This window comes from Callorhinchus milii, unplaced genomic scaffold (genome assembly GCF_018977255.1).
Source record: "Callorhinchus milii isolate IMCB2004 unplaced genomic scaffold, IMCB_Cmil_1.0 Scaffold1, whole genome shotgun sequence".
NCBI lineage: Eukaryota > Metazoa > Chordata > Chondrichthyes > Chimaeriformes > Callorhinchidae > Callorhinchus > Callorhinchus milii.
In genome coordinates, this window is record NW_024704742.1 from 75,508,280 (window position 1) to 75,534,195 (window position 25,916).

Here is a 25,916-nt window from a genome sequence, read left to right on the forward strand (position 1 = left end):
CCAAATGTACCATTTTCAATTTATGTCCTCTAAAATATAGGGATGTTATTAATTTCTATATTGATTCAACTTACATCAATGTTTCTATATTGATGTTTTAAAACAAACTTACCATTGAGTAGGGAGAGCCTTGATGTGGACTTTCCTGTAGTTCCATTAGGTTGAATTTGAATAAATCCTTCAGTGATTTAGTTGGTAAACATTCTAGTGTGCCAGAATGATAGACATGTATGATGACAATATAATTTATACTCATTCTTATCAATTCATCAGCAGGTTAAAATGTTCCCACCCACTAAGCACAAAAATAATTATATCAATGTAAAGAAATAACTACACTTCCCGTCCAAAAAAAACAAGTCAAACAAAATTCCTGCATATTAACATGTTCACTGGACAAAGTGAGACTTGAATTAAATGAGTCACTTCAACAACCCATTAAATTACAACCTTCAATTCTTATGGAGTATGGAATATGGTTAAGTATAGTACATTCACGAGGCCAACTCAAGAGTTAAGCAGGAATTTCAGCAAGGCCTAAAGCAAAAGCGGTGACTCAGACAGGCGGGTCCCACTAAGATATCAGTTGTGGAGTATAAAGATATTATATGCTGGTTCTTGAAGATTTAGTGCCCATTGGAGACCAAACAAAAACAACTTAATGTATCAGTATCCTGTAAAACAGCAACTAAAAGGTCTCCATGGCAATGCTAAATGGAATTTCAAATTGAAAGCCAGAGACCATTGCAATTGGTTTTGGGTACTTCCATTATTCTGAAGTCATGGAGCAGGATATTTAACAAATATTTTGACAATATTCCTTAAATAGGGAACACAAAATGTGTTTAAAAATGCTGCAAATTTGAACCAAAACTTGTAAAACCATCACTAGTAATCAGTTATATTTTCTCTCAAATTATTTTCAAAACAAAGGTAGTGATGAATTCAAATTGTATTACATTCACCATTTTTGTAGTTGTAGATTTTATTAATTATTGTGGAATATGAGATTTCTCACTATTTATTACTGTAAACAATTGTGAAGAACAATGAATATAAGTGCATTTTAAGACCAACTGTAAATGCTTTATTAAACAAAAAACAGCACACAATTTGATGAGCAGACTATATAACCTTTAAGAAAACTTTATTTCTTCCCCTGTTTTATATACAGTCACTCAAAAGTATAAAAATGCCATATAACACAAATCTCAATTTGCATGACTCATATTTACAAAGGCCTTTTGGTAATTTTAGTATTAATCAGACTACTGTATAAGGCAACTCCCAAATTATAAATTCTTTGGTTTTGTCTGAAAAACATTCATAGTAATTACTTTCTACTTGCAGCATTTGAACTTCCAATAAACGTTCATAAGAGCTTCCCAAGAGGGAGTGTCTCCTTGTTTTCTGGCCAAGAAACTCTCTGAAAAAAATTAAGTCATTTCATTTTGTCTGTTTGTGGGATATCATTGTGTTACACCCACTCTCTGCAACTCCATCCCAAGACCCTTCACCTCACCCCTTCCCTCACCTCCTTCAAAGTGAGTCTCAATACCTTCCTCTTTGACTGTGTCATCAGTGATTTCCCCCACCCCCACCTTGGCTTCCGCCCTTCAAATGCAACTATCCAGCACCTTGGGACATCCTCCTGCTGTGAGAGGCACAATATAAATGCAATGTTGTGTGGAAATTGGCTGCCATGTTCATCAACAAAATATAGCACTATACTTTATAGTGAATCCTGCAACACGTTTGAGATATCCTCCCAACCTGAAAGAAGTCATGTCAAATGCAAGGCTCTTTTTTCAAAATAGTAACATGATAATTATTGCCTCAGTAAGACTGCCTAACATTGAAGGTCTTTCTCATTCTCTGAATGTAGAGAATATACCAAACATCATTTGGTTGCAACATGGCTGACACATTCTTGGCAGACAAAATAACCAATATTCCATTAATATCAACATAAATAGTAAGCTACCAGCATGTGCAGACAGACCAATACTTTTATCTGCAATCTATGGAAACCAAAGAGGCATGTTGGTGCACCCCCAACCTAAGGGCCTGAAGAAATAAACAGGTAAGATTGATAATGTTCTGTATTCAACAAATGAAGATTACCCCACAAAGTAGTTACTTTTTCTAGGCAACCTCTAAACATCGCTGCCGTATGACCATTAAAAGGAGAGTAGAGTACAAGTGTCTCCAGATGCCTGGATGAACCTACCAAATTAACTTTTAATTGGAGAATGAAGATTCTGGAAATAGTCTAAGCTGTTGGATAGTGTAAATGCACTTTTTCATTCCAAAGCCTTAGTGGCAGATGGCTTACCTGATATTTTGAGGACCCACTACTGTTGGTTAAGGGTCTTCATTCAACAGTCTGCTCTTCTGAATAACCAATTAGTGAAAGATTTGATTGGTGTGAGCAGAGGATGACGCCAGACAACTGGGATAATTGATCTTTCCTGTGGGAAGTGAATTTGGACAAGCCCTGCTCAACTCCTGGATGTTTAAACCATGGTGTTTAAGGGTCAATATTCAAGTAACCAGAATTTCCCCCTCTGCCCTGGCCTTCTGAACCCCCCCCCCCCCCCCGAGATGGAAAGAAATCGTGGCTATGCACACGCACCAAATAAAAGTTCCCTGAACAAATCTTGGTTTGCAAGTCTCACAACATGAAGCTGAGTGTTCTGTTAATGCAAGAATCATTATCAGTAAAATTAGAAGACACATAAACCTTGCCAGGTCAGACCCTAAGAACCAGTCACCCAGATTCAGGATCAAATAGAGCAACTGCTATGTTCATTTCCTGGAAGTATACCAAGATATTTTCTTGGTAGTATTTGCTAGACAAGTCAACCGCCAGTGCTGTACAGAGAAAGTCCATCCACATTTGGACTTAAATTGAATATTGCAAGATCCTGATGTGAGGTCCATTTTTGGTGCAGACAGCCACATTCAGGATATTGTTACCTATTGTTAGCCGTCATGTCTTCCTTGTGAAAATCTTTCACTCAGCCTCCAGAGGGGGTAAAGGATTCCACGATTGTTTAAGTGAGCCCTAATTCCTCCTTGTAATTGGTAAAACTGAAGCCATTTGCTTGGTTATCATCAATAACCTGCCTGGGTGTTCATCAACCTTAATCAGCCAGTGCAACAATCTTGGTGTTCAGGTTCGCCCAAGCTGTCCTTCAATGCCATGTCAGGCTCATTACCAGGCCCACCCTGGAATCCATCTCTGGAATGTCTACTTACATCTTTATCCCACCCTCTGTTACTAGAAGTACATTCATGCTTTTGACTCGAGAACAGATTTCTCCAGAACTCTCCTCAAGAGTCTCCAACTCATCGAGGTTCTGCAGCCTGTGTTCTCTCCTCCATGTCACTCTGCACACCCATCCTCATGAAGCTCCACTGGCTCCCAGAACATCTTGAGATCAACATTAACATTCTTGTTCTGACAAGATTTCTTCACAATATTCCTGTGCCCAATGCTCTTCTGATTCTAGTTCAGTGTACATGCCTCACTTCCTTGGTCTTAAACCTTCAGTCACCATATTCACAGTACTTCCACTTAAGATCGGCACTTAACAGGGCGACATTCCCCTGTTGATTCAGGACATCCCAATAGGGTCTGAATCAATTTATCCTGAACAGCATCAAGTGAGTTACTGATACAGCATTGTCAGTCTCGTCTTGGTTTATATCTTCTCCACTATTATAACTATCAACATTTCATGGCTTCTTTGGCTGATTGGGAAGCATCTTCACTGACCAATATGGATGGAGAATGCTGAAACAGATTTTCTTAATTTTTTTTTCCCCCCAAAGAGTGCCATCTTTGCAGTCTAACACACATTCTAAGTAAACAATCCAACAACGGTCATGCAAGCATCCATATCATGCCCGAATCATGCATCCTAATATATTTCTCACATTCACTAGATCTTATGAACAAAGCAGGACTACAGAACACACAATAGTGAATCATTTGAGGTGCTGCTTACAATCAAGAGTGATAGAAACTTTTAAAAAACTTAAATACTGTACCTGTACTACAATACTGATCTACACCAAAGCTCAAGTAAAACCAGAATTTTTTTATACATAATATACATTAATATAAAAATACTAAAACTAACTTTAAATTATAGAGCAATTATAAGAGATCCAAAGATCATGCGACTGACCTATAAACCATTTTTGCCAAAAGGAAAAAATTTATGCCTTACAGTGGTACCAATTGCATGTGGGAGGAAAAGGTTATGTGGTTATTACAAATGATGTCAAACATCACATCTTAAAAGGGATGTACGTCATTGTTGTGTCTTTCCCCGCCCCCATAAAGAATGAGTCAGCCATGCCTTGCACCCACAGGTTGAAAAGGTTGTACAGATAAAGTACTTAGCTCTAAAATATAAAACATGAAGGCTACCTAAAGCTTTATTGTTATTTTTAAAAAAAACACCCAACTGCAACCAATACATTTACTGAATAAAGAAAACAGCTGAGCTATTTGCTTGATTGTAATAGGGCAATGAAATAGACCAACTAACCATCTCTAGCATAGTACTGCTCCCAGATACCGATCATTGTACTGTACTCGATATCGCACCCTAAAATGAAAGCTCAACTTAAAACAAAAAATTCTTATGTTTAAAAAATACATTTAGTCCATACGGATGTATTTAACATTACTGGTTAATAACTTCAGCTCCAGTTCTTGGTCATGTTTGACATCAATAGGCCAAAAACATTTGTGCAATCTTTCACATTAGTTCCTTTGTATGTGCTCTAAATTTTAAATCTTGAGAAGACCCATGCTTCAAAACTTTCTTTCCAGTGCATTTAGAGAGAGCTTAAAAAGCTTTCCTTCTTGAACTGCCTTTTTCACAAACATGAAGATCTTTAGAACTATTTTTTGAAAAAAACAAGACAATCCTTAAACTTTGTGCTTTCTAATTTTTAAATTTTTGTTGTTCTTTAAGATGCCCATTGGTCTACAGCATTGTTCTGAAATGAAAATAGAAATGCATTTAGAAGGACATCAGCAGATTCAAAATAGACAGTTGTCTACAAATTCAAACTTTTATTTTAAAGTATTCTAGTATGGAAAGCAGGATATTTTTGATTATATACACCTCTAAATGGGCACCAATGGCACAGTAAACAGTCTCCTTGAAGATTTTTCCCTCCTCCAAGATTAACGATTCCATCAACCCAAGGTGCTTCACATATTGTGCCAGCTGTTCAATCTCTAAATTTCAGCAGGTAATTAGGCACAAACCTCAGTCAATGCCCAGCACCTCTCAATGGAATCTAACCGTCTACCAGTCTGTCCTAAAGTATATTTAAAATCTGGCATTTTCTTCTGGTTTTAGGAGGCTAGAGGTAGTAAGCACTAATTGACACCCATTAGTGACATGGTTCATCACTTTATGTTTAAGCTGTACCACTTGTTCACGCAAGACAGTGGCTGTTGAGGTCAATTCAGAGTTTTCTGATTTCAGACTCTTTACTTTGTTCTCCAATCTTGAAATACGCTCCAGCTTCCTCCTTCGACAGTTGGATGCAGCAATGCGATTTCTCAATCGCTTCCTCTCAGCTTTGATTTGGTCCTGATTGCCTAGATCTATTGGAGAGAGTGGAGGAGATTCACCCACAGGACCTACTTCAGGCACAATCTGGGGTTGTTCTTGGAGTTTGGGGCAACCAGGTTGTGCACTGGCTGGGAGATGGTCTTGAACAAGTGTTCGGCCAGCACAGGGTATAGTAGCAGTAGAAGAATAAGTTCCAGAAATCATACTGGATAGGCTTGGGTTGTAGGTGTTGTTTGTATATACAGGTAAGTCTCCTCCCCTTGCCTGGGTCAGATGCAGATTCCCATGATACACTGATGTTGAGGTATGAGGTGAGCAGGTGGTTCCTGATAGGATTAGGAGCTGGTTCTGCTTCTGCAAATCCTGCAATGCTTTAAAATGAAAAAGTTACTGGGTTGTCCCAAGTTATCAATAAAATACAGAAGATCCACAATTTAAAACATATTTTATCTATGCATTTTATTTAAAAAATATACATTTTCTAGCTCTTTAAATGCCCTTCCACTAGAGGCCTCTCACTGACCAAAGCACATAATTCTGCTTCATATCCTCTAAAGTCAACAGATAATTATTGGACAAGAATGGTACTGCCTTGCTGGATATTCCATCTCCACAATTCCTCCCAAGATCAGTGATTCACTCAATTGTCCAAATGTGCCTCCTTATATAATTCTTTATGTTCTATTACTGCGTTCCTGTTTCCTTCCCAAGAAAGGGAGACGGGGAGAGGATGACTGTAGACAGTCAAAGAGAAAGTGATCAGGTGTGATCAAAAGACAGGTAAAGAGGGGCCCAAGTAGAGGAATTGAGGAAGCAGCTCCAGTGGATCATCGTGGCTGAAATCACAGCCACCAATGGTAAATCAGAGAAGTTGAGAGACACGCAGAAGGGCCAACTCAGCCGAGCGGGGTGCAGGGGGGGTAAGGTGAGTAGAGTGGAATGTGAGCTGGGCAGAGAGGCAGGGAGATACCAGACCATAAAGTGATTTGTAGGAGAGTTTGAGGATCTTAAAGTAGATCCATTCTGTGACAGGGAGCCAGTGGAGTCTAGCAAGGACTGAGGTTGTCAGCCTGGCTCAATTGGTAGCAGTCTTGCCTCTGAGTCAGAAGACAATGGATTCAATTCAAGCCCCACATCAGTACTTTAAAGTTATAGTACAGGCTGACATGACACTCAAATGTAGTGTTGTGGGAGGTGCCTTCCTTTGGATGAGACAAAGTCCTGTCTGCCTGCTCAGGCGGATATACAAGATCCAGTGGTAGAATTTGAAAAGAGAACAGTTTTTTCCCTGGTCAACAGTCTCCGGTCAAAATTAATCAATGATTTCATGGCTGTTTGTAATACATTGCTGTGCACAAATTGGCTACCACGTTCGTTAATTCTGTGTAGTTCTCCCTTGCAACCTGAAAAGATTACATTGTCAATGCAAATACTGACCCTGGGCAGTAAAATGCACTTTTGTTTTATTCCAAGCTCTCTTACATATATTTTGTCTCATTACTCAAATTCAAGCTACAGATAGTTTTCAATGTTTACATGCTAAAAATGAAACTTAGCCCAATTTGTTTTCCATTGGATTTCTAAAAGTGAATCTTCAAAGTTATGTTACAAACATTGTTCCATTATCTCATATTGAATATGACTAGACCTGTATAGTTTAACATTCCCATTGCAGTTTGCAGAAAATGGATCTGCCTCAAGGCCTCTGTCAATCACATAACGGACTATGGGAACCTGCTTAAAGATGTGCAGGACAACTACGAGTTTGTTTGCCAAGAAGCACTGATTTGAAAATGTTAGCAATTCTAAAATAATCACTCATAACCTATAATAATCTTTGCATTTGATATAGCGTCTTATCACATCTTTAGAGATGTTTCAAAGCGCTTCACAGAACATACTGTGAAGTTAATTAACTGTATATTTTGTGGGTGAAATGTGGCAGCTATTTGCACACAGCAGTGTCCCAAAAACAATCATTAATACAAACCTAAGCCAATTAATACATCGGGTGGACATACCTTGAGTCACCTATCCCTACTTTATTTCTTATACGGCCACCCACTTGGAACATTCATCAACGGCATTAGTTGAGAAGTTAGTGACTACAACAGAAACCCCTGAACAATATTTCAATCCCAGGACTAAAAAAAACGTACATCTTAAAACAACTTAACTGCAATAGTGGTATTGCATACCAATATTAGTCCTGAATAACAGAACACTGACTATCAAAATGCTCTAGAAACCAGTATGACACACAGACAGAACGAAATTTGATGAACTTATTTCATCACCATCAACTTGAACTAATACTCATGAGATATTCTGCAGTTTTTGGTTTAGTTTTCAGGTTAAATATTACCTTCAAGAGTTAAAAACAAACTTAAAAAATGTTACACTGAGTACAGTAGTGGTGAAGTTAAGTGTGTGATTGCTTACTATAGGAACATGAGCGTTCATCCTCTTGCTCCCTGTTCCCTGACTGCAGTACAAATCCTCTGCCTGCAAAAGGGAATGCACAAAATAATACAATTATGGTTCCACGGCAATTACAAGTCATTTCAGTGTTTTGTGAATTTTTCGTTGAAGGTACATTTTGGGGGGAGATTTCTGGAAGAAATTTGGGACTTTAAGTTCACAGCCTGGGATGATTCTAGAGCATTATCGGGGAAGCACAGCATGGAAGGAACTGCTGTCCTTTGCATGAGGCTTTAAACTGGGGTCCAATCTGCCCGTTCTGGTGGATATTAAAGATCCAATAACAATTTTCATGTAGAGTTTCTACCAGCCAACATTCCTTCAGTTAAATTACTCACTCACTTCAAATTTGTTTATGGACATTCTTTATCAGATACTGGCTGCCATTTGCCTACAAATGCAATCACTACCCTTAACAATAATGCCTTTGGAGCACTTTTCTTAAATTACTGCATAATCCTTGCAGGTCCTATTCCTATAATAATAATAATAAACAAAAAAAAACACACACTACACCAAATTAAGATGTGAATCAAATTGAGTTTGTGCCCAGACCGCCGTTAAGCGAGCCAGATAGGGAAGTGGAGACGGACAAACAAAAAAAAAGGGGCGAGATCAGGAATTTAAAGGAGGGGAACCAGGAAGCTGGCACCAGAGGTGTGAATCAACTCAGTTGTGCAAACTGAACTAATGCAGCGATTTTTTTGCGTTCACAAACGAGAGGGGAGGGAAGGAGCGAGTGCGAGGTGGAGACCAGCAGACTCGGCCTCCACGTGTGAGCTCCGAGAGACGCAGCGCCCCCCCCCAAAAAAAACACTAATCTTGTTTCCCGAGACACCCCTCAGAAACAAATATTAAATGGTGAATCTGATCATTTAGGAGTGAGGGTCAGAGCAGAGGGGGGGGGGGGGGGGGGGAGCTTCAGTTGGTGCTCGGGGCTGCGTGGAGCTCACTCACATGTCAGCGTGTGAGGGAGGGGGAACCCCGAGCACAATGCCGAGGTGGACATTGCTGCCATCACACGAAATGCGAGGACCTCACCTCTGGTTGAATTCAAAAAATAACGCAAACATTTACTGCATCAACAACAGTAAATATGTACTATCAGAGACCGGGCAGGTCAGGTGTGCGGGCGGGCGGGCGCCAGCGGGGGGAGGGGAGGGGGGGAGGGGGCAGCGAGGCGACAACACGGGCGGCGGAGAGGAGAGGGTCACCTTTGACAAGTCCCTGAGACAGCCGCTCCTGCTCCTCTTCCTGTAGTCGGCCGCTCGCCGAGCCTCGGCCCGAGGCCTGTGCCGTCATGAGCCGATGCAGTTCGGGAGAGGCCAGCCTGAGAAAGGTGGGCTCCGGGGGCTCGGCTGCTCCGCTGCTCGCGCTCTTCTCGTCAGTCTGGGACCTGGGGTGGCGAGGATAGGAGCCGCTGCCGGGCCTGACCGCACTCACAGCCTCATCGTGGTAGAAGGGCGCTTCCATAGGGCGAGGGCGAGGCCGCGGTCACAAGCACCAACCGCTCCGCTCGACTGCACGTCTCCTCGGCGACGGTTGGGAGGAATGACGGTGGGGCGGGGGAAGGGTGCGCGGACCGCGCGACAATGACGCATCCACCTCACGTGATCCGATGACTTATTACGACGGGGGTGACTCATACGCTCGTTTCCCCTGGTGACGGTGACGTAGGTGAACGCCCCTCCTTTCCCTCGCCTCCCTGGAGCCGGGCCGCGCCTGCGCAGGAGTCGGTCGACTCGCCGCTTTCCCGAAATAAGAATGACGTCACTGAGCTGGACGGGCGGTCGCCATGATCTCCCACGTGGGCAGGAAGAGGGTCTGAGAAGGAGGAGGGAAACGCTTCCCTCCTAATGTGACAGGCGCTGCAGCACAAGAGTCATGTGTTGTTGTTGTTGTTAAAGAAGGGAGTGAATAAGAGTTTGTATTGTTTAATAGAGTGGATACGGTGGGAAAGTTCTCCCAAAAGGAGTTATTGTCACAGTGCACAGGTTAGGATTTAAGTGCATAGCTTTACACAGATCCGGCTGTTTCCGCTGGTCGGGGGGGGGGGTCCGTACCCGGGGACACAAGAATAATATTGTGACTGGAGGATCAAAAAGAAAATTTAGGAGGAACCGTTTCACAAAGAGGGGTAGCGAGATTGCCTACTCCACACAGAGCCTAATAATAATCCCTCCAAAACAAAACAATAATAAATTGGTCATTTTCAATCTACGACTGTTTGTGGGACATTGCTGTGCGCAATTGGCTGCCGCGTTCGCCCACAAATATACAGTCAATTCACTTTACAGTGTGTTCTGTGAAGCGCTTTGGGACGTCCTCCCGACGTGAAAAGCGCTATATCAAATGCAAGGATTATCATTATTATTATTGCGGAATTTGCTGCCTGCAGAGGTGGTTACACGGGGGAGAAGAATAAAAGGGCACAATAATAATAATCCATGCATTTGATATAGAACCGTTTCAATCCACGACTGTTTGTGCGACACTGCTGTGCGCAATTGGCTGCTGCGTTCTGCCTACACAATATACAGACAATTCACTTTACACTATATTCTGTGAAGCGCTTTGAGACATCTCGAAGACGTGATTAGGCACTATATCAAATGCATGGATTATTATTTCCTTATGTCATTGAGATGTCTCAAAGTGCTTCACAGAATATACTATAATGTGGATTGACTATATTTTGTGGGTGAAACACAGCAGACTGTCCCACAAACAGCCATGAATGAATAACCAATTTTATTTGGGGGTTTGCTGGCCAGAAAACCAGGAGAAATTCCCTTCTTTTTTCAAATAGTGCCAGGGGATCTTTAACATCTACCTGAACAGGTTAGACGGGACCTCTGTTTAACGTCTTATCCGTCTTATCCAAGTCCCGACATGGGAATTGAACCCACAAAGCTCTGACTCAGAGGCAAGAGTGCTACCACTGTGCCAGGCTGACACACAAATGGGAGGGAATAAGGAAATGAGTGGAGACTCGTCTTGAGTATAAATACCAGCCCTGATTGGTTGGATTGAGTGGCCTGTTTCCGTGCTGTGCATTCTTTGTACATCTTTGTAAGTGTATTTTTAGGAAAATGTGCATAACTGGCCACAAAAACAACCATGACCAATAAATGACCAATTTTATTCGGAGGATTGGTGTCCCTTAGGAGAAACTTCCTTCAGTGGCGTAACAGCTCCGGGGGGAGAATCAAAATTTTGCTTACCTTTATTATCTGTCTCCTCGTGTACTATCTCTTTCCGGCAAAGCGCATGCTTGATGCGGTTATATTGTTGAGTCCTGTAGTTCAGTGGTAAGTGCACTTGTCTTACAAGTGAGAGACCTGGGTTCCATTCCCGGCAAGGAGAAATGTTGGACAAGTTTCCTTACTCGGTTTCCGCTAAAAAAAAATTGGTCACTCAATCCATGACTGTTTGTGGTACACTGCTGTGCACAATTGGCTGCTGCGTTTCACCCACAAAATATACAGTCAATTCACTTTACAGTATATTCTGTGAAGCTAGAAGACGTGAAAAGCGCTATATCAAATGCAAGGATTATTATATCAAAATGTGGTCTGAGATAACATGTCATTCCACCATTAACGGGTTGGGTCCCAATTACCTCTTCGGCACTTGTGCGACTACACTATTGTACTTATGCCACTGACTCTTTCCTCCTTTTCAAATAGTCTCACCAGAATAAAACCCACCAGAATAGGTAGACCAAACCTGTTCCAAAAGATGCCACCTACAACGGTTTAGCATTCCTCAGCACTGTCTTGGAGCATTAGCTTAGATGATGAGGTCAAAGCCTGACAGGGGCTTGAATCCACAGACAGGAGTGATAACAACTGAACCAAGCTAACATAACTGAGCAAAACAGCAGGAACTGGACTAAAGAATGCTACAATAAGTTTGTGACCGATTGAGTAGCCCGATCAGTTGTACACTTGACTTTTCACAATAGCCAAATTGATGTACCTGTGCACAATAACCATTGGACAGAGAGCTCATTGCAGAGGCAGTATCACCACTTCTTTATGAACTGTCTGCAGCACTGACATATCAACCAGGTAATTTTTTTTGCAATCAGGGCCAGTGAGTTCACAAACTGTTTCAGATCCCATACTCTGATGCTAAAAATGCCCCAGTTTTACAATATTATTGCAAGTTAGATGTAAGGAACGCTTAGATATGATAATATATCTCAAACAAAATGTACATTTTTTAAATATCACAAATAAAATATTTGGAATAATTAATTTTCCCGTCTAAGTATTTTCCATATTCACTTTTATTCTATATTCCCAATTAATCAAATTTACACTATTTGTTGCCTATATATAATAATAATAATCCTTGCATTTGATATAGCGCTTTTCACATCTTCTAGACATCTCAAAGTGCTTCACAGAATATGCCGTAAAGTGAATTGACTGTATATTTGTGGGCGAAACGTGTATTTGTGAAATTTGTGTATCCTGCACTTTTAATGTATTTTCTTACTGGTGTAGTGTTTGAGCACTGAGTTATTGCCACTTCAGTGAAACCTGGTCTAATTCAATGAATACCAGTTCCATTGAGTGCAAAAACATTGAAGTTTGATTTGGTCACATCATAAGAGTAAACAGGCCAAGCTTATGAATTATTCTTAGATCAATGTCAGAAGCACTGAATGTGTTAACTTGTCCGTGGCTAAGGGAGCTGGTAGTCCAAACATGAATCATCTTGTTGTTGAAGATAAAGGATTCAGAAACAAAATAATGAGCCGGAAGAATTACAATCGTATACTGTGGTAACATTATACACTCTGCAGACCAAAGAAATTAAATTTTGTATCTTGCGTTGGTCAACTTCAGATCTGGTACTTATGGACCTTTCTTAAGGAAATAAGTCTGTTAAGTGTCGGAGCTTGGCTGGAACCCTAGATAAGGCAGTTACATGGGATCAATCAGAGCCGCCTCTAACTCTCAGTGCAGTCAGTCCTGGAACAGTCTTTGAAATAAAAGACCTGCTCAATCTAAAGTCCATCTGTCTAGAGAACTCGACAGCAGCAGGCCACAAGTCCTTCTTTGGGAAGATTACGAAGTGCAGAGAACTAGTGTCAATCATAAGGCCAGTGATGACCTTGATCTCAGAGTCTCAGTTGCCAACTGTCTGCTTGCTGGACTTCCCAACTCTTCCCTCCACAAGCTGCAGATTATTCAGAACTCTACAGCTTTGGGGAGCCTGGTGTCCTCTCCCTCACCAGCCTCCCTGAACCAATTGCCCCTGTTCTTGCCCGGCTTCACTGGCTTCCCATCCCTCAGATAATTGAGTACAAAACCCTTGTTATCACCTTCAAAGCACTCCACCGTCTTGTTCACCCCTACCTCTCCGACCTCCTAACCCCAATTCAGCCTGTCTACTCCCTCTGACACCAGCCTGCTTCAGCCCAGCACTTCCCTCACCAACATTGGCAGTGGGGCATTCAGCATTTCAGCCCCCACACTCTGGAACTCTATCCAACAATCCCTCCACTTTATTCCCTCTCTTGCCTCCTACAAGTCCCGTCTAAAGGCCTTCCTCTCCGATCATGCCTTCGGCCACTCTCCCACCCTCACCCCCACCTGCCCTCAACCCCTTCAGATCCAAATCCCAGTCTAAAAGGCCGTCTTTCCGACGTGAAGGGCGCTATATAAGTTTAATTTGTTGTTGTTGTGGACCTTTGAACAGGTCCAGAAAATATGTGTGAGAGTTCCAATAGGGACTTTAAACTCATATTGCTGTGTGCAGATTGGCTGCCACGTTACTTTATAGTAAATTCTGTGAAGTGCTTTGAAATGTCAGAGCCATGTAGCGTATTGGTTAGAGCACTCACCTCGCAAGCGAGAGGACGTGGGTTCGACTCCTGGGCCAGGGGAAGCATTAGGCAAGTTTCCTTACTCCACACACCTGTTTACCTAGCGGTAAGTAGGAATCCAGTTGTTAGTCGATTGGCGGATTGCTTTTCTGGGGGTAATAATGCCTTAAAAATGTTTTAAATAACTTTGTCACTCAATCCACGACTGTTTGTGGGACACCACTGTGCACATTTGGCTCCTGCAATTCGGCCACAAAATATACAGTCAATTAACTTTGCAGTATTATCAGTGAAGCGCTTTGAGACGTCTCAGAGGTGTGATAAGGTGCTATATGAAATGCAAGTATTATTATTACGATGTCCTTCTCATATGAAATGTGCTACATCAAATGTAAGGATTCTTATTTTTAACGTCCTCCTGAGTAGGCAGATGGGCCCTTGGTTTAATGTCTCACCTGAAGAATGGGACCACCAGCAATGGAGTTCACCCCCAGCATTGCTTTGGAGTGTCAGCCATATAAATTCAAGTCCCAACAAACTGAGGGGCACACTGAGAGTATCGGGGGGGTGCATCAGGGTTATCACCTGGCTGATGTTTAACTGGTCTGACTTTTTTGTACTCCCTTGCTCATTGCCAACTCTTTACACTGCCGGGATATGTGCGAGGGAGAATGTCCCAGGTGAGAGCGCAGACGAGGGGCTGGGAGAGAACCCAGCAATGTGCATGCATGGCTTTGTGTTAGGAAGATCTTCAGATGAAAGGTAAGTTAATCTTTGAAATTTCCTTCCCCAATGTCCCCCTATTTAGTAATACTTAAAAGGTAAAAAAACCTAAGGATTATTCAATGGTTCTTTATTTTACTGTATAAGAATTTATGTTAATACCTGTCACAAGTATTATTATCTTGTTATATTACTGTATTTATGTTAGTATCTGTTATTATATATTCTATTATTATGAGTATTTATATTAGTACTGTACCTCTTTGCGTAGAAAGCAACAAGTCAGTCGGGAGGTAAATATATATTTATGTAATATAATGGTAATTGTATTTTTATCATTATATTATCTTGTTATTATTTATTAGCTACCGTTTATGATAAATATATGTAGTTGAAAACAATGTAGGCCTTGTGTCATTGAGAGATATATGAAACTCACTAAGTTTATTCAGTAATAATAATAATAATCCTTGCATTTGATATAGCGCTTTTCACGTCGGGAGTACGTCCCAAAGCGCTTCACAGAACACACTGTAAAGTGAATTGACTGTATATTTGTGGGCGAACGCGGCAGCCAATTGCGCACAGCAATGTCCCACAAACAGTCGTAGATTGAAAATGACCAACTTATTATTGTTTTGGGTTTTTTTGGAGGGATTATTATTAGGGTGTGGAGTAAGGAAACTTGCCCAAGGTTTCGCCCTGTGCCTGGAATTGAACTCAGGTCTCTCGCTTGCAAAGCGAGTGCTCTAACCACTGAGCTACAGGACTCCATAGAGTAGTAGTAGAGTAGCGGCACTGTGTTACTAATGTTGCTTTAAAGTCCAACTTGAATGATAGAGACAAAGCAGCTGCTGCTGAAACTCCACACTTCCAAATGGTGGAACTAACAGCTGAATGTCCAGGATGGTGGCAATGCTCTCATGCATTTCATGCTGAATTATACTGCTCATCAAGTGTCTCACAAATGGTTCTTGGCACCTACTATCCACGTAGTGAAGGCTCAAATCCATGCTTGTCAGATGTCTAGTGATCAACTAATGATTACCCTACTTAATACAAAAACAATTTGCATTTATATAGTGCCTTTCACACAGGGTGGGAACTCTGAGCAATTGACAGTGGTGGAGTCTGACCCCGAGTCAGGGGGAGAGGGAAGGGGGAGGTAACCGTAAGCAAGGTCAAAAAGGAAGATCTTTAGGCGGGATTTGAAATTGGGGAGGGGGCAAGACAGAGGGATTGAAGGTGAGAGTTGAAGAGCTTTGGGGCATAGTGGCTGAAAGCACGGCCACTAATTGTGGAGCGAAGGGCACTAGGGATGAACTGAAAGCCCGAGCCAGCCGAGCGGAGGCAACAGGTGGGGGAGTGAGGGGTAAGCAGATCGGATAGGTAGGGAGGTGGGAGGGTATGAAGGGATTTGAAAATGAGAGGATCAGAGAAGGTTATGGGGAGATTTAATAGAGGTGTTCTATTTGATTGTTTGAGTGTTATAAGGCTGTTACCCCATGTCTGCGGATGATGTTACCAAGAGGGAATATGAACATGTTGAAGAGAGAACCAATTTGTGACAAATGTTATGTTCTTATTAAATTAGATAATTTATCCCCAAAGCAACTCTGCATTATTACTACAACAGAGCTTGCAATCTAGAACCATCTCAATACCTACTCATTCATTGACCATTCAGAAAAATATCATACAGAAAGAAGAAAATCTTTAAATATCAATCCTTAGCTTCATGAAAGTTGGCAATGATAATAACTGATGCCATAAATTATGCCTTCAATACCTGAGCACAAAACATGCGACTAAGGTTGCAGCATATTAGAACTTACTTTCCGATGTTAAATTGAGATCTCACCTGTCGGTACACATGGGTGTTAAACCATCCCATGACACTATTTGAAAAAAGAAGGAAGCTTAGAATCATGGAATTTTACAGCACAGCTATCCAACTAGTCCCACTCCCGTTCTTATCCCATTGCCTTGCAAATTTTTCCTTTTCAAGTACATATCCAATCCTCTTTTGAAAGCTACTCTCGAATCTGCTTACATCACCCTTTCAGGCAGTGCATTCCAGATCGTAACAACTCGCTGGGTAAAACATGTTTCCCTTGTATCCCCTCTGGTTGCCAACTATATTAAATCTGGTTACCGACCCATCTGCCAGAGGAAAGTTTCTCATTAATTCACTCTATCAAAAACCCTCATAACACTCAAACAATCAAATAGAACACCTCTATTAAATCTCCCCTTAACTTTTTCTGATCCAAGGAGATCCTTCCCACCTCTCCAGTCTCTCCACATAACTGAAGATCCTCAACCCTGGTATCATTCTGGTAAATCTTCTCTGCACCCTCTCCAAGGCCCTGATATCCTTCCTAAAGTGTGGTGCTGAGAATTGGAAACAATACTCCAGCTGAGGCTTCTCCCAGTGTCCTGCCTAATAACCCTACAAATAAAATTGGTCATTCATTTCATGACTGTCGCATTCCCCTACAAATATAGTCACTGCACATTACAGAAATCTTCATGAACATTTGAGACATTCTCAATGTTTTAGGTGCTTTATCAAATCCAAAAATTATTATAAATACCAATCGGCCACACTCAAATTCCACCATAAGAGCATCATATACCCTGTACTGACTATACCAGAGTGTATGGTACTAACTGATTTCACTGTCTCATCATCCTCAAGAGCCAGATAACTGACACCAGTTCAACTTTTGTTTTTGTTCATTCCTCTTTGGCTTCACAACCAGCCTGGCTCATTGACAGGACTTGGAAGTCACTCTGGGCTGGGAATCATCCCAGTCAGCCTCTGTTAACCCTGTAAGCCAAAGCCCTAACAGGTCAGGTGGTCCTAGTTGGACAAGCAGCGGGAAAGCTTGCCAGACAGCAATATCAATGGCAAGCTATGCGGTTTTAGCTAGTTAGGCTCTACTTCCATCCTGTAACCCACTTCCAGAATGACTTTTCTTTTCTATCTCTCTCCCTGTTTTCAAAATTCTCCAAGTCCAAAAACTCCAAAAAATCTAGCTCTTTAACCATGCCTTCAGTCACCTTTAAAATCATCCCAATTTTTGTTCGAGACTTAACATTAATATAATTGGCTCTATCATTGCAAGTTGTTATTGTAATTGGACTAGAATAAAATATTTATTCCAAAAGTAGCTTTTTTCAACTTTATTTAAGAAAAATAAGAAAATCCTATGAAATGTTTACACATTAATATATTTTTACCCAGCACCTTAAACTGATATTTCTATGAAAATAGGCTACTTTTCAATTTTAGTTGGTAAAGCAACATTTCCTTTTTTTAAAAAAGTGCTCTGAACTCTTTGCAGATAGAATGCAGAAGTGATTTCACATTGGTGATTTCACATTGAAGTTTTACAGAAACTGGAAAGCCTGAAAATGATAATCGTTGCATTTGATATGGTGCCTTATCACGTCTTCAAAGCGCTTCACAGGATATACTGTAGTGAATTGACTGTATATTTTGGGGACGAAATGCGGCAGCCAATTGCACACAGCAGTGTCCCACAAACAGTCGTGTATTGAGTGACCAAATTCTTATTTATTGGTTTATCATTCCACATCATAGCTGTTTGTTTAACCTAACTTTATGTGGTTTGTTTCATGTTGGCTTTCATTTGAACAGGCAAAAATGTAACCAACAAGTGGTTTCCTTACTCAATTGATCCTTAACCCCAGATAATACAGACCTAGTTTCTCAATCTTAGCAAGATTTCTGAATCTTAAAAAAAAATCTAAATGTAGGGCAAGATTATAGTAAAAACTTCCCTGTAGTACTAACTGCTTCAAATATAGCTGATTTAGTGGAGGAAACAAACATTTTTCAAATTTAAGCATCCTACCCTCCCTGCTCCTCACCCGCCCCGATTCCAACCCCCAACTCGGATTCAAATCCCTGACTGTTCAGCGCCTTGGGATGTCCTTCCGACATGAAAGGCACTATACAAATATAATTTTTAATTGTATCAATTATTTCATACAAGGCGTCGTGTAACAACACACACTTTGATGTGGTAACATCTCTTGGACATTCAGCTCCTGCAGCAGCTTCTTCATTCTCTCTAGTTGTTGCTCCTGGCGGCGAGATTTCTGTTGAAGGAACTTCAGTTTCTTTTTCAATTTTTCATTCTGTTCTTCCAACTGCTGAATCCTTCTCTTTTGCAAACGCGCATCCCCAACACTGTAGCTATGGTCATAAATAGTCAGAAGATCACTTGGTGGTGTTGGTTCAGATAGATCACATGACTGCTTTGGTACAGGTTCTACTTTAACTTCTACTTCTGTTATGGATTGTTCTCTTGGCGTCAACGTTTCCAATTTCTATAAATACATTAAAATAGACATGACACAACCGCATCTCTAATTAAGCACGAGTGTATTTCTCTTCAGACCACACCAGGTTCCACGATCCCATCACCCCACCCTCGCCCGGCTCCACTGGCCTCAGAGGATAGAGTTCAAAATCCTCACCTCGCTGCCAGTCTTCCCCCTCCCTACCTCTGCCTCCTCGTGCTCCTCAACCTCTGCTGCCTTAGATACCGTGGACCATTCCATCCTCCTCCACCGCCTCCTCTCACCTCAACCTTCAAGGTTTGGTCCTTGAATGGTTCAGGTCTCATCTCTCACACGGTCCCCATTTGTCTCCGCTAAGTTTCTCTTCCAGCCTCTGCACAGTCTAGTGTGGCGTTCCTCAGGGGTCTGTCCTGGATCCCCTGCTCTTCAACCTGTACATACTCCCGCTTGGTAACATCATCTGCAGATATGGGGTCAACTTCCACATATACTCGGATGACACCCAACTCTATCTCTCTGCCTCCACCCTTGATTCTAGGGCAACTGACGTCCTGACAGATTAGACTGTCAAACATTAAGTTCTGGATGAGAGCTAACTTTCTACAGTTGAATGTCAGCAAGACTGAGGCCTTCCTGATTGGTTCGCGCTAGCGCCTCCGCACCTCAGGCACTGGCAGCATCAGCATCTATAGATGCACACTCCACTTCACCAAGCCAGTCAGGCACCTAGGCAGCTTGTTCGACCCTCAACTGTCTTTTCTCCCCTACAACCGTGCCATGACCTGCTCTGCCTTCCGCCACCTCCGCAACATTGCCCAACTCTGCCACTGCCTCACCCCTCAGATCGCCGAAACCCTCATCCATGTATTCATCACCTCAAGGCTCGATGACGGAAACTCCCTCCTTGTCAGCCTCCCCAACTCTTCCCTCCACAAGCTGCAGATCATCTGTGTCCTCTCCCGTACAAGTCTCTGTGACCCCATCACCCCCACTCTCGCCTGGCTCTCCATTTCTCAGAGGATAAAATTCAAAATCCTCGCCCTCACTTTCAAGAACCTCCACGGCTTTGCCCCTCCTACATCTGACCTGCTGAGCCCCTATCAATCTGTCTGCTCCCTCCGGCTCTGGCCTGCTCCAGGTCTCCTGCCCGACTCAGCCTCTCTGCCTCCACTCTTTGGAACTCCACCCCACAATCCCTTTGCCTTGCTCCCTCTGTTGCCTCCTTCAAGAGCCTCCTTTTTGACCATGTCTTCAGCTGCTCTCCTACCCCCTCTGCCTTCCCTCATCCCAAACCTGACCCCCATGCTCGGATCCTGATCCCTGACTGTTCAGCGCCTTGGGACGTCCTCCGACATGAAAGGTGCTTTACACATGTAATTTTGCTGTTGTTGTTGCTGACCCCATATCACCTGCTTGCTCCCTCCGCTCAGCAGGCTCTGGCCGGCTCCATGTCCCCTGCCTGGCCCGCCCCACCATCGGCGGCCAGGCCATAGGCCTTTCTGACCCCACCCTATGGAACTTCATCCCACATTCCCTTTGCCTCGTGCCCTCCCTTGCATCCTTTAAGGTGCTTAGAATCCTCGTCTTTGACCGAGCCTTCGGCCATGCTCCTGTCCCCCCGTCCTCCACCTTCCCTGATCCCAACCCCCAGCTCGGGTCCAAATCCTTGACTGTCCAGCACCTTGGGATCTCCTCCCGACGTGAAAGGTGCTATACAAATGTAATTTTGTATTGTATTGGGCTCTATAATACTGAATGCAAAACACCTGATTTTACTTAACCATTTACTACTCCCAAAGTAAGCGAATGTATTAGGTGTAAAGAACTTTGAATCTACCAGTATAATGAGATGCACTGTAGTTCAGATACAATTAACTAAAATTTGAAAATATTGGATACAGTCCTCTACCTGTGATCGGGAATTTAAATGATAAATGATAAATGAGTTAAAATTCTGCACTTGTATCAGAAACGATGCATTGTTCTATCATCTGCTATTTTATCTGAAAGCTTAAAAAAGCAGGTACATTTCCTGAGCAATATGTGCAATTAAAATGATGGTGTTACTAACAACAGATCATCTAATTTTGCATTATAACTGAATCCCTCTTTAAAATGTTTACCTTTGTTTGTTGTTTTGGTCGTGTGAAGCAGAATATGGAAGGGACAGCGTTTTCCTCCAGTATTTTGTTGTTACAATTCTTTCTGAAACAGTCTACTGTGAAGTGTTCTGAGCAGAGATTACTGTTTTTGGTGGGTGTAAAGTTCCGCCTCCTCACTGCAGCCACCCACTTCTTGCAGAGCTCAGGTCGTTTCAGGGGAAACCTTTAAATTCAGGTTCAGAAAGAACTTAAGACAACAATAACAACAACAAAATTACATTTGCAAAGCGCCTTTCATGTCGGTAGGACGTCCCAAGGCCTGAAAGATAAGTTATCTTTGCAAGCAGGTTTCTGATTCATTAAAAGGTAGTTAATTATTATTATAATTATTATAGTTCAGGTGCAAATATGCCCTCTGTGCACTTTATATTACTAACAGACAGATAGAAGGTGTGCAAGATGTGTGCTCCTGAGACATGAAAGGTATCATATCAAATGTATGGATTAATTATTATTAATAACAAGTATTTATACTATACTGAGAAATAATTCTGCTCTCTGGGCTCAGCTTCTGAATCACCTCAGCCTGAACTGTTCAGCTGTACTGCTTCCTATCTTCCACTCACACCAATAAAAATAGTGTGAATAGTTTTCCATGGCAGAGCTGTAGTTAAGCAGTAAATTGAAGTTGACAATCGCTGGCAAAGTACTAAACTTGCAGTTTAACACTTTGTGCATTTTTATATCCTATTCATTCTAAAAAGTGAAACTTAATGAAGTGGATTTTCCAATAACCGGTTTAAACACATACTTGCAGCTGTCTGACACAGCTTATTACAATATAGTATAGGGATGTCAGAAATGTTCAGTTCTGACCAAAGGTCATCGACCTGAAACATTAACTCCCTGCCTCGATCCCTCCGTCTTGCCCCCTCTTTGCCCATCTACAAATCATACCTGAAGACTTTCCTCTTCAACTGTGCCTTTGGTCACCTCTCCTCCCTTTCCTTCTCGGCATCAAACCACACCGCTGGTAAGTGCTCAGAGACATTACTCACGTGAGGGGTGCTACATAAATGCAAGTTGTCATAATAATGCTTGCGTTTTGATATAATAATCCTTGCATTTGAAATAGCACCTTATCAAGTCGTTTAAATCACTTCGCTGAATATACTGTAATATAATAATAATCCTTGCATTTGATATAGCGCTTTTCACGTCTTCTCAACGTCTCAAAGCGCTTCACAGAATAGACTGTAAAATGAACTGACCGTATATTTGTGGGCGAAACACGGCAGCCAATTGTGCACAGCAATGTCCCACAAACAGTCATGGATTGAAAATGACCAATTTATTATTGTTTTGTTTTGGAGGGATTATTATTAGGTGTGTGGAGTAAGGAAACTTGCCCAAGGTTTCGCCCTGTGCCTGGAACTGAACCCAGGTGTCTCGCTTGCAAAGCGAGTGCTCTAACCACTGAGCTACAGGACTCCACGTCCACGTAAAATGAATTGACTGTACATTTTGTGGGCGAATGTAGTTATGACATCTCAAAGCATTTCTCGGGATTTACTGTAAAGTGCAGTAACTGAATTTGAATTGAGGGGTGGCAGTCGATTTGCGCACAGCAATATTTCCCATATACTGTATATTTTTATTCCATATAAATTAGAAAAAAAGTGAAGTCCTGTAGCTCAGTGGTGAGAGCGCTCGCCTCGCAAGCGAGAGGATCTGGATTTGATTCCCGGCCGGGCGAAACCTTGGGCAAGTTATCTTACCCCACGCGCCTGTTTACCCCGCTGTAACCTGGTGGTTAGTTGATTCGTGGATCACTTTTCCGAGGGTAATAATTCCTTCAAACTACTTTAAAAAAAAATGCGGTGACGTAATCCGCGGCTGTTTGTGGGACACCTATGTGCGCGATCGGCTGCGGCGTTTCGCCCACAAAATATACAGTCAACTCCCTCTACTGTGTGCTCCGTGAAGCGCTTCGAGACGTCTCGAAGACGTGATGAGGCGCTGTCAAATGCTGAGATTGTTGTTATTTTCTGGGGGGGGGGTGGGGGGGGGGCACCAGGAGAGGGAGAAACTCCCCCTCTGTTTTCTGACGGTGCCAGTGGGGTCTGATCCCTGTGTGACCCACAGGCGGCGCCACAGCGCAGCAGAGCGTCACCCCCTCCATCCCTGGCGGTGACCAGGCCCTGACTGACTGACTGACTGACTGAGGCAGCGCACTCCAGGCCCAGGCCCAGGCCCCGCACAGGCCGCGGTGCCAGTCGGGTCAGGTCCGCTGCCTGACTCAGCGGGTTTAGGAGCGAGTCCCCGCGGTTCCCGCCTTACCTGTGGAAGGAGACTCCCCGCTCCTTGTCGTACCGATTCTTACAACCATACGCGGAGCAGGACAACACCATGGCGCCCGCCCGCCGCGCCACGTGACCCGTGGCCCTGGCTCTGGTTGGTCAGCTGGCTGCCAGACGCCATCTTTGTTGAGGGCAAGGCTGCGTCTGACGTCATCGTCCGCAGCACTGTGAGGGGCAAAAGGGGGGCGGGGTCTGCACCTCTGGGGTGGGGAAGGCCAGTCTGCAGGGCAGTCTCCAGGCACCGGTGTGAAGGGCACTTTATAAGTGCAAATTGTTGTTGTCAGGATACTTCTGGAACATTGCAATTCTTCAAATGGACTTTAACTAAACCAGTATTTTGAATAGTTTCCAAAGGATGAAAAGGTGCCTGGAGCCCACCCTGCAGATATAATACAACAACAACAACAAGATTCCATTTATAAAGCGCCTTTCACGTTAGGAGGACGTCCCAAGGCGCTGATAATCCTTGCATTTGATATAGCGCTTTTCACGTCAGGAGGACGTCCCAAAGCGCTTCACAGAACACACTGTAAAGTGAATTGACTGTATATTTGTGGGCGAACGCGGCAGCCAATTGCGCACAGCAATGTCCCACAAACAGTCGTAGATTGAAAATGACCAATTTAATTATTGTTTTGGGTTTTTGGAGGGATTATTATTAGATGTGTGGAGTAAGGAAACTTGCCCAAGGTTTCGCCCTCTGCCTGGAATTGAACTCGGGTCTCTCGCTTGCAAAGCGAGTGCTCTAACCACTGAGCTACAGGACTCCACAATGCCTCCTTCCTTACTCCAGCTCCCTTCCATTTTGCCCCTCATGCCTCTGTGGCCAATGAGCAGCCTGACACACAAAATACACAGTCACTGCACTCCACAGTAAATCCTGTGAAGGGCTTTGAGGCAAAATATGATGAAAAAACACATTCAGACTATGAAACCTAAATCTTCCACTTACCATTTGCAATCTACCCAAATAGTGGAGTCCTGTACTCAGTGGTTAGAGCACTTGCCTCGCAAGCGAGACCTGGGTTCTATTCCCTTCAGGGCAAAACTGGGCACGTTTCCTTATTCCACAAGTTTCTGTTTATTTAGCAGTAAGTACAAACCTAGTTGTTAGTCGATTGGCGGATTGCTTTTCTGGGGGTAATAATTCCCTCAAAAAGAATTGGTCACTCCATCCACGGGACACTGCTGTGGGCAATTGGTTGCCGCATTTGGCCCACAAAATATAGTCAAATCTTTTTACAGTATAACCTGTGAAGTCCTATGAGATGCCTCGAGGACGCGATAAAACCCTATAAGTGCATGGATTATTATTAGGTTCCCCCCAAAAAACGCACAGCCACCGGACTTTACGGCATGCAGGTATAATCGAGGTGCGAACCATGTGCTAAGGCGCCCTATCGAAATGCAATTGCTAATTTGATGGAAAGCACAGGCAAAGTCTACACCGTGCGCTTTACAGTCGCGATTTCTCGCAGGGTTTTTTTTATTTAAAAAAAGAAAGAAAAATAAATGGCGGCAAAAGGCCCACAGTGAGCGGAGTGAGTGAGTGAGTGCCCAGTGGTCGGCACAGGGGCGGTGTGTGTGTGTGTGTGGGGGGCGATGGCTCAGCGCTGCGTCACAAGTCGCACGCATGCGCTGTGCATGTGAAGCAGGGCCGAGTCAGCGCGGAGCCGCCGCGGCCTCTCCTCTCCCTCTCTCCCCCCCCAATCCAACGCCATCCGCTCGGATAGAGGCCGCCAAAGCCGCCCGTCTTTGCAGCGCACCCCGGGCCGCGCACACCAAACTGTCACCATGTACGACCCGGACGAAGGTGAGCACCGTCTGCAGGCGATGGCGGAGAGTCGTGACCGCCGCGTCTCGTTGGGAAAATGGCGCCGGTCTCGGGCCCGCTCAGCCCAACCAACGGCCACCCTCCAGTCCGTGCAGCGCTTTCCCTGGGCCTCGGCGGGGCGGCGCCGCCAGAGTGAAGCCCAAGCGACTGAGCGCACACATCACGGTGGCTGTGCAGACCCTGAAAGCTGGTCGGGCGGCGGTGGGCCGGTGGGCCGGAGCCCCGGGGGCGGCGGGGGCGGGGCGGGGGGTCCCCAGTACACAACAGCTCCCGCTCTGTGTGTCAGAGACTTCAATAAACCGTGTCATTACACCTACCCCCATTCCCCCGAGTGTACGACTACACCTTCCCTCCTGGAATAAGCACTGGAAAACATCAGTGCACTCCCCTTTTATAGGACTTGTCATTACAGTTAAACAATAATAATAATAATAATAATCCTTGCATTTGATATAGTGTTGTTCACGTCGGGAGGACGTCCCAAAGCGCTTCACAGAACACACTGTAAAGTGAATTGACTGTATATTTGTGGGCGAACGCGGCAGCCAATTGCGCACAGCAATGTCCCACAAACAGTCGTAGATTGAAAATGACCAATTTATTATTGTTTTTGGTTTTGGAGGGATTATTATT

General features: G+C 43.3%; 3 protein-coding genes across 4 annotated transcripts in view; 1 reads left to right on the forward strand and 2 right to left on the reverse strand.

Annotated features, from left to right (window-relative positions):
• Positions 1 to 1,130: 1,130 nt before the first annotated feature.
• LOC103177667 (transcription factor jun-D) lies at positions 1,131 to 9,638 on the reverse strand. 2 transcript variants are annotated; one of them, XR_487748.2, is made up of 4 exons: positions 9,302 to 9,638; positions 8,049 to 8,111; positions 5,148 to 5,977; positions 1,131 to 5,019 (listed from the first exon to the last, which is right to left on the reverse strand). XR_487748.2 is itself a non-coding variant. In XM_007891943.2 (3 exons), the coding sequence occupies exons 1-3, from the start codon at positions 9,558 to 9,560 to the stop codon at positions 5,358 to 5,360; spliced, it is 942 nt and encodes a 313-aa protein (XP_007890134.1). In that variant the 5' UTR covers positions 9,561 to 9,638; the 3' UTR covers positions 1,131 to 5,357. The 2 variants fall into 2 exon arrangements, 1 of the variants encoding a protein (XP_007890134.1); XM_007891943.2 differs by having other exon boundaries at positions 1,131 to 5,977.
• Positions 9,639 to 18,631: 8,993 nt separating this feature from the next.
• On the reverse strand, positions 18,632 to 23,530 carry LOC103177669 (THAP domain-containing protein 1 B). The gene is made up of 3 exons (XM_007891945.2): positions 23,430 to 23,530; positions 21,111 to 21,312; positions 18,632 to 19,014 (listed from the first exon to the last, which is right to left on the reverse strand). The coding sequence occupies exons 1-3, from the start codon at positions 23,498 to 23,500 to the stop codon at positions 18,664 to 18,666; spliced, it is 624 nt and encodes a 207-aa protein (XP_007890136.1). The 5' UTR covers positions 23,501 to 23,530; the 3' UTR covers positions 18,632 to 18,663.
• Positions 23,531 to 25,092: 1,562 nt separating this feature from the next.
• The window catches only part of polr2b (RNA polymerase II subunit B), a 31,133-nt gene continuing 30,309 nt past the window's right edge, over positions 25,093 to 25,916 (forward strand). Inside the window, exon 1 of the mRNA XM_007891944.2 lies at positions 25,093 to 25,262. Coding sequence (XP_007890135.1) covers positions 25,244 to 25,262 — 19 coding nt within the window. The 5' untranslated portion in view covers positions 25,093 to 25,243. The remainder of the gene's footprint in view (positions 25,263 to 25,916) is intronic.

Excerpts from the sequence above, each read along its gene's own strand:
- LOC103177667 (XM_007891943.2), bottom strand. The coding sequence starts at position 9,560 with ATGGAAGCGCCCTTCTACCACGATGAGGCTGTGAGTGCGGTCAGGCCC. Across the intron at positions 8,112-9,301 it reads GTCTCAGGGACTTGTCAAAG|GCAGAGGATTTGTACTGCAG; the intron begins GTGACCCTCTCC and ends TCCCTTTTGCAG. Across the intron at positions 5,978-8,048 it reads TGAACGCTCATGTTCCTATA|CATTGCAGGATTTGCAGAAG; the intron begins GTAAGCAATCAC and ends TTCATTTTAAAG.
- LOC103177669 (XM_007891945.2), bottom strand. The coding sequence starts at position 23,500 with ATGGTGTTGTCCTGCTCCGCGTATGGTTGTAAGAATCGGTACGACAAG. Across the intron at positions 21,313-23,429 it reads CGGGGAGTCTCCTTCCACAG|GTTTCCCCTGAAACGACCTG; the intron begins GTAAGGCGGGAA and ends CTGAATTTAAAG. Across the intron at positions 19,015-21,110 it reads GACCAAAACAACAAACAAAG|AAATTGGAAACGTTGACGCC; the intron begins GTAAACATTTTA and ends ATGTATTTATAG.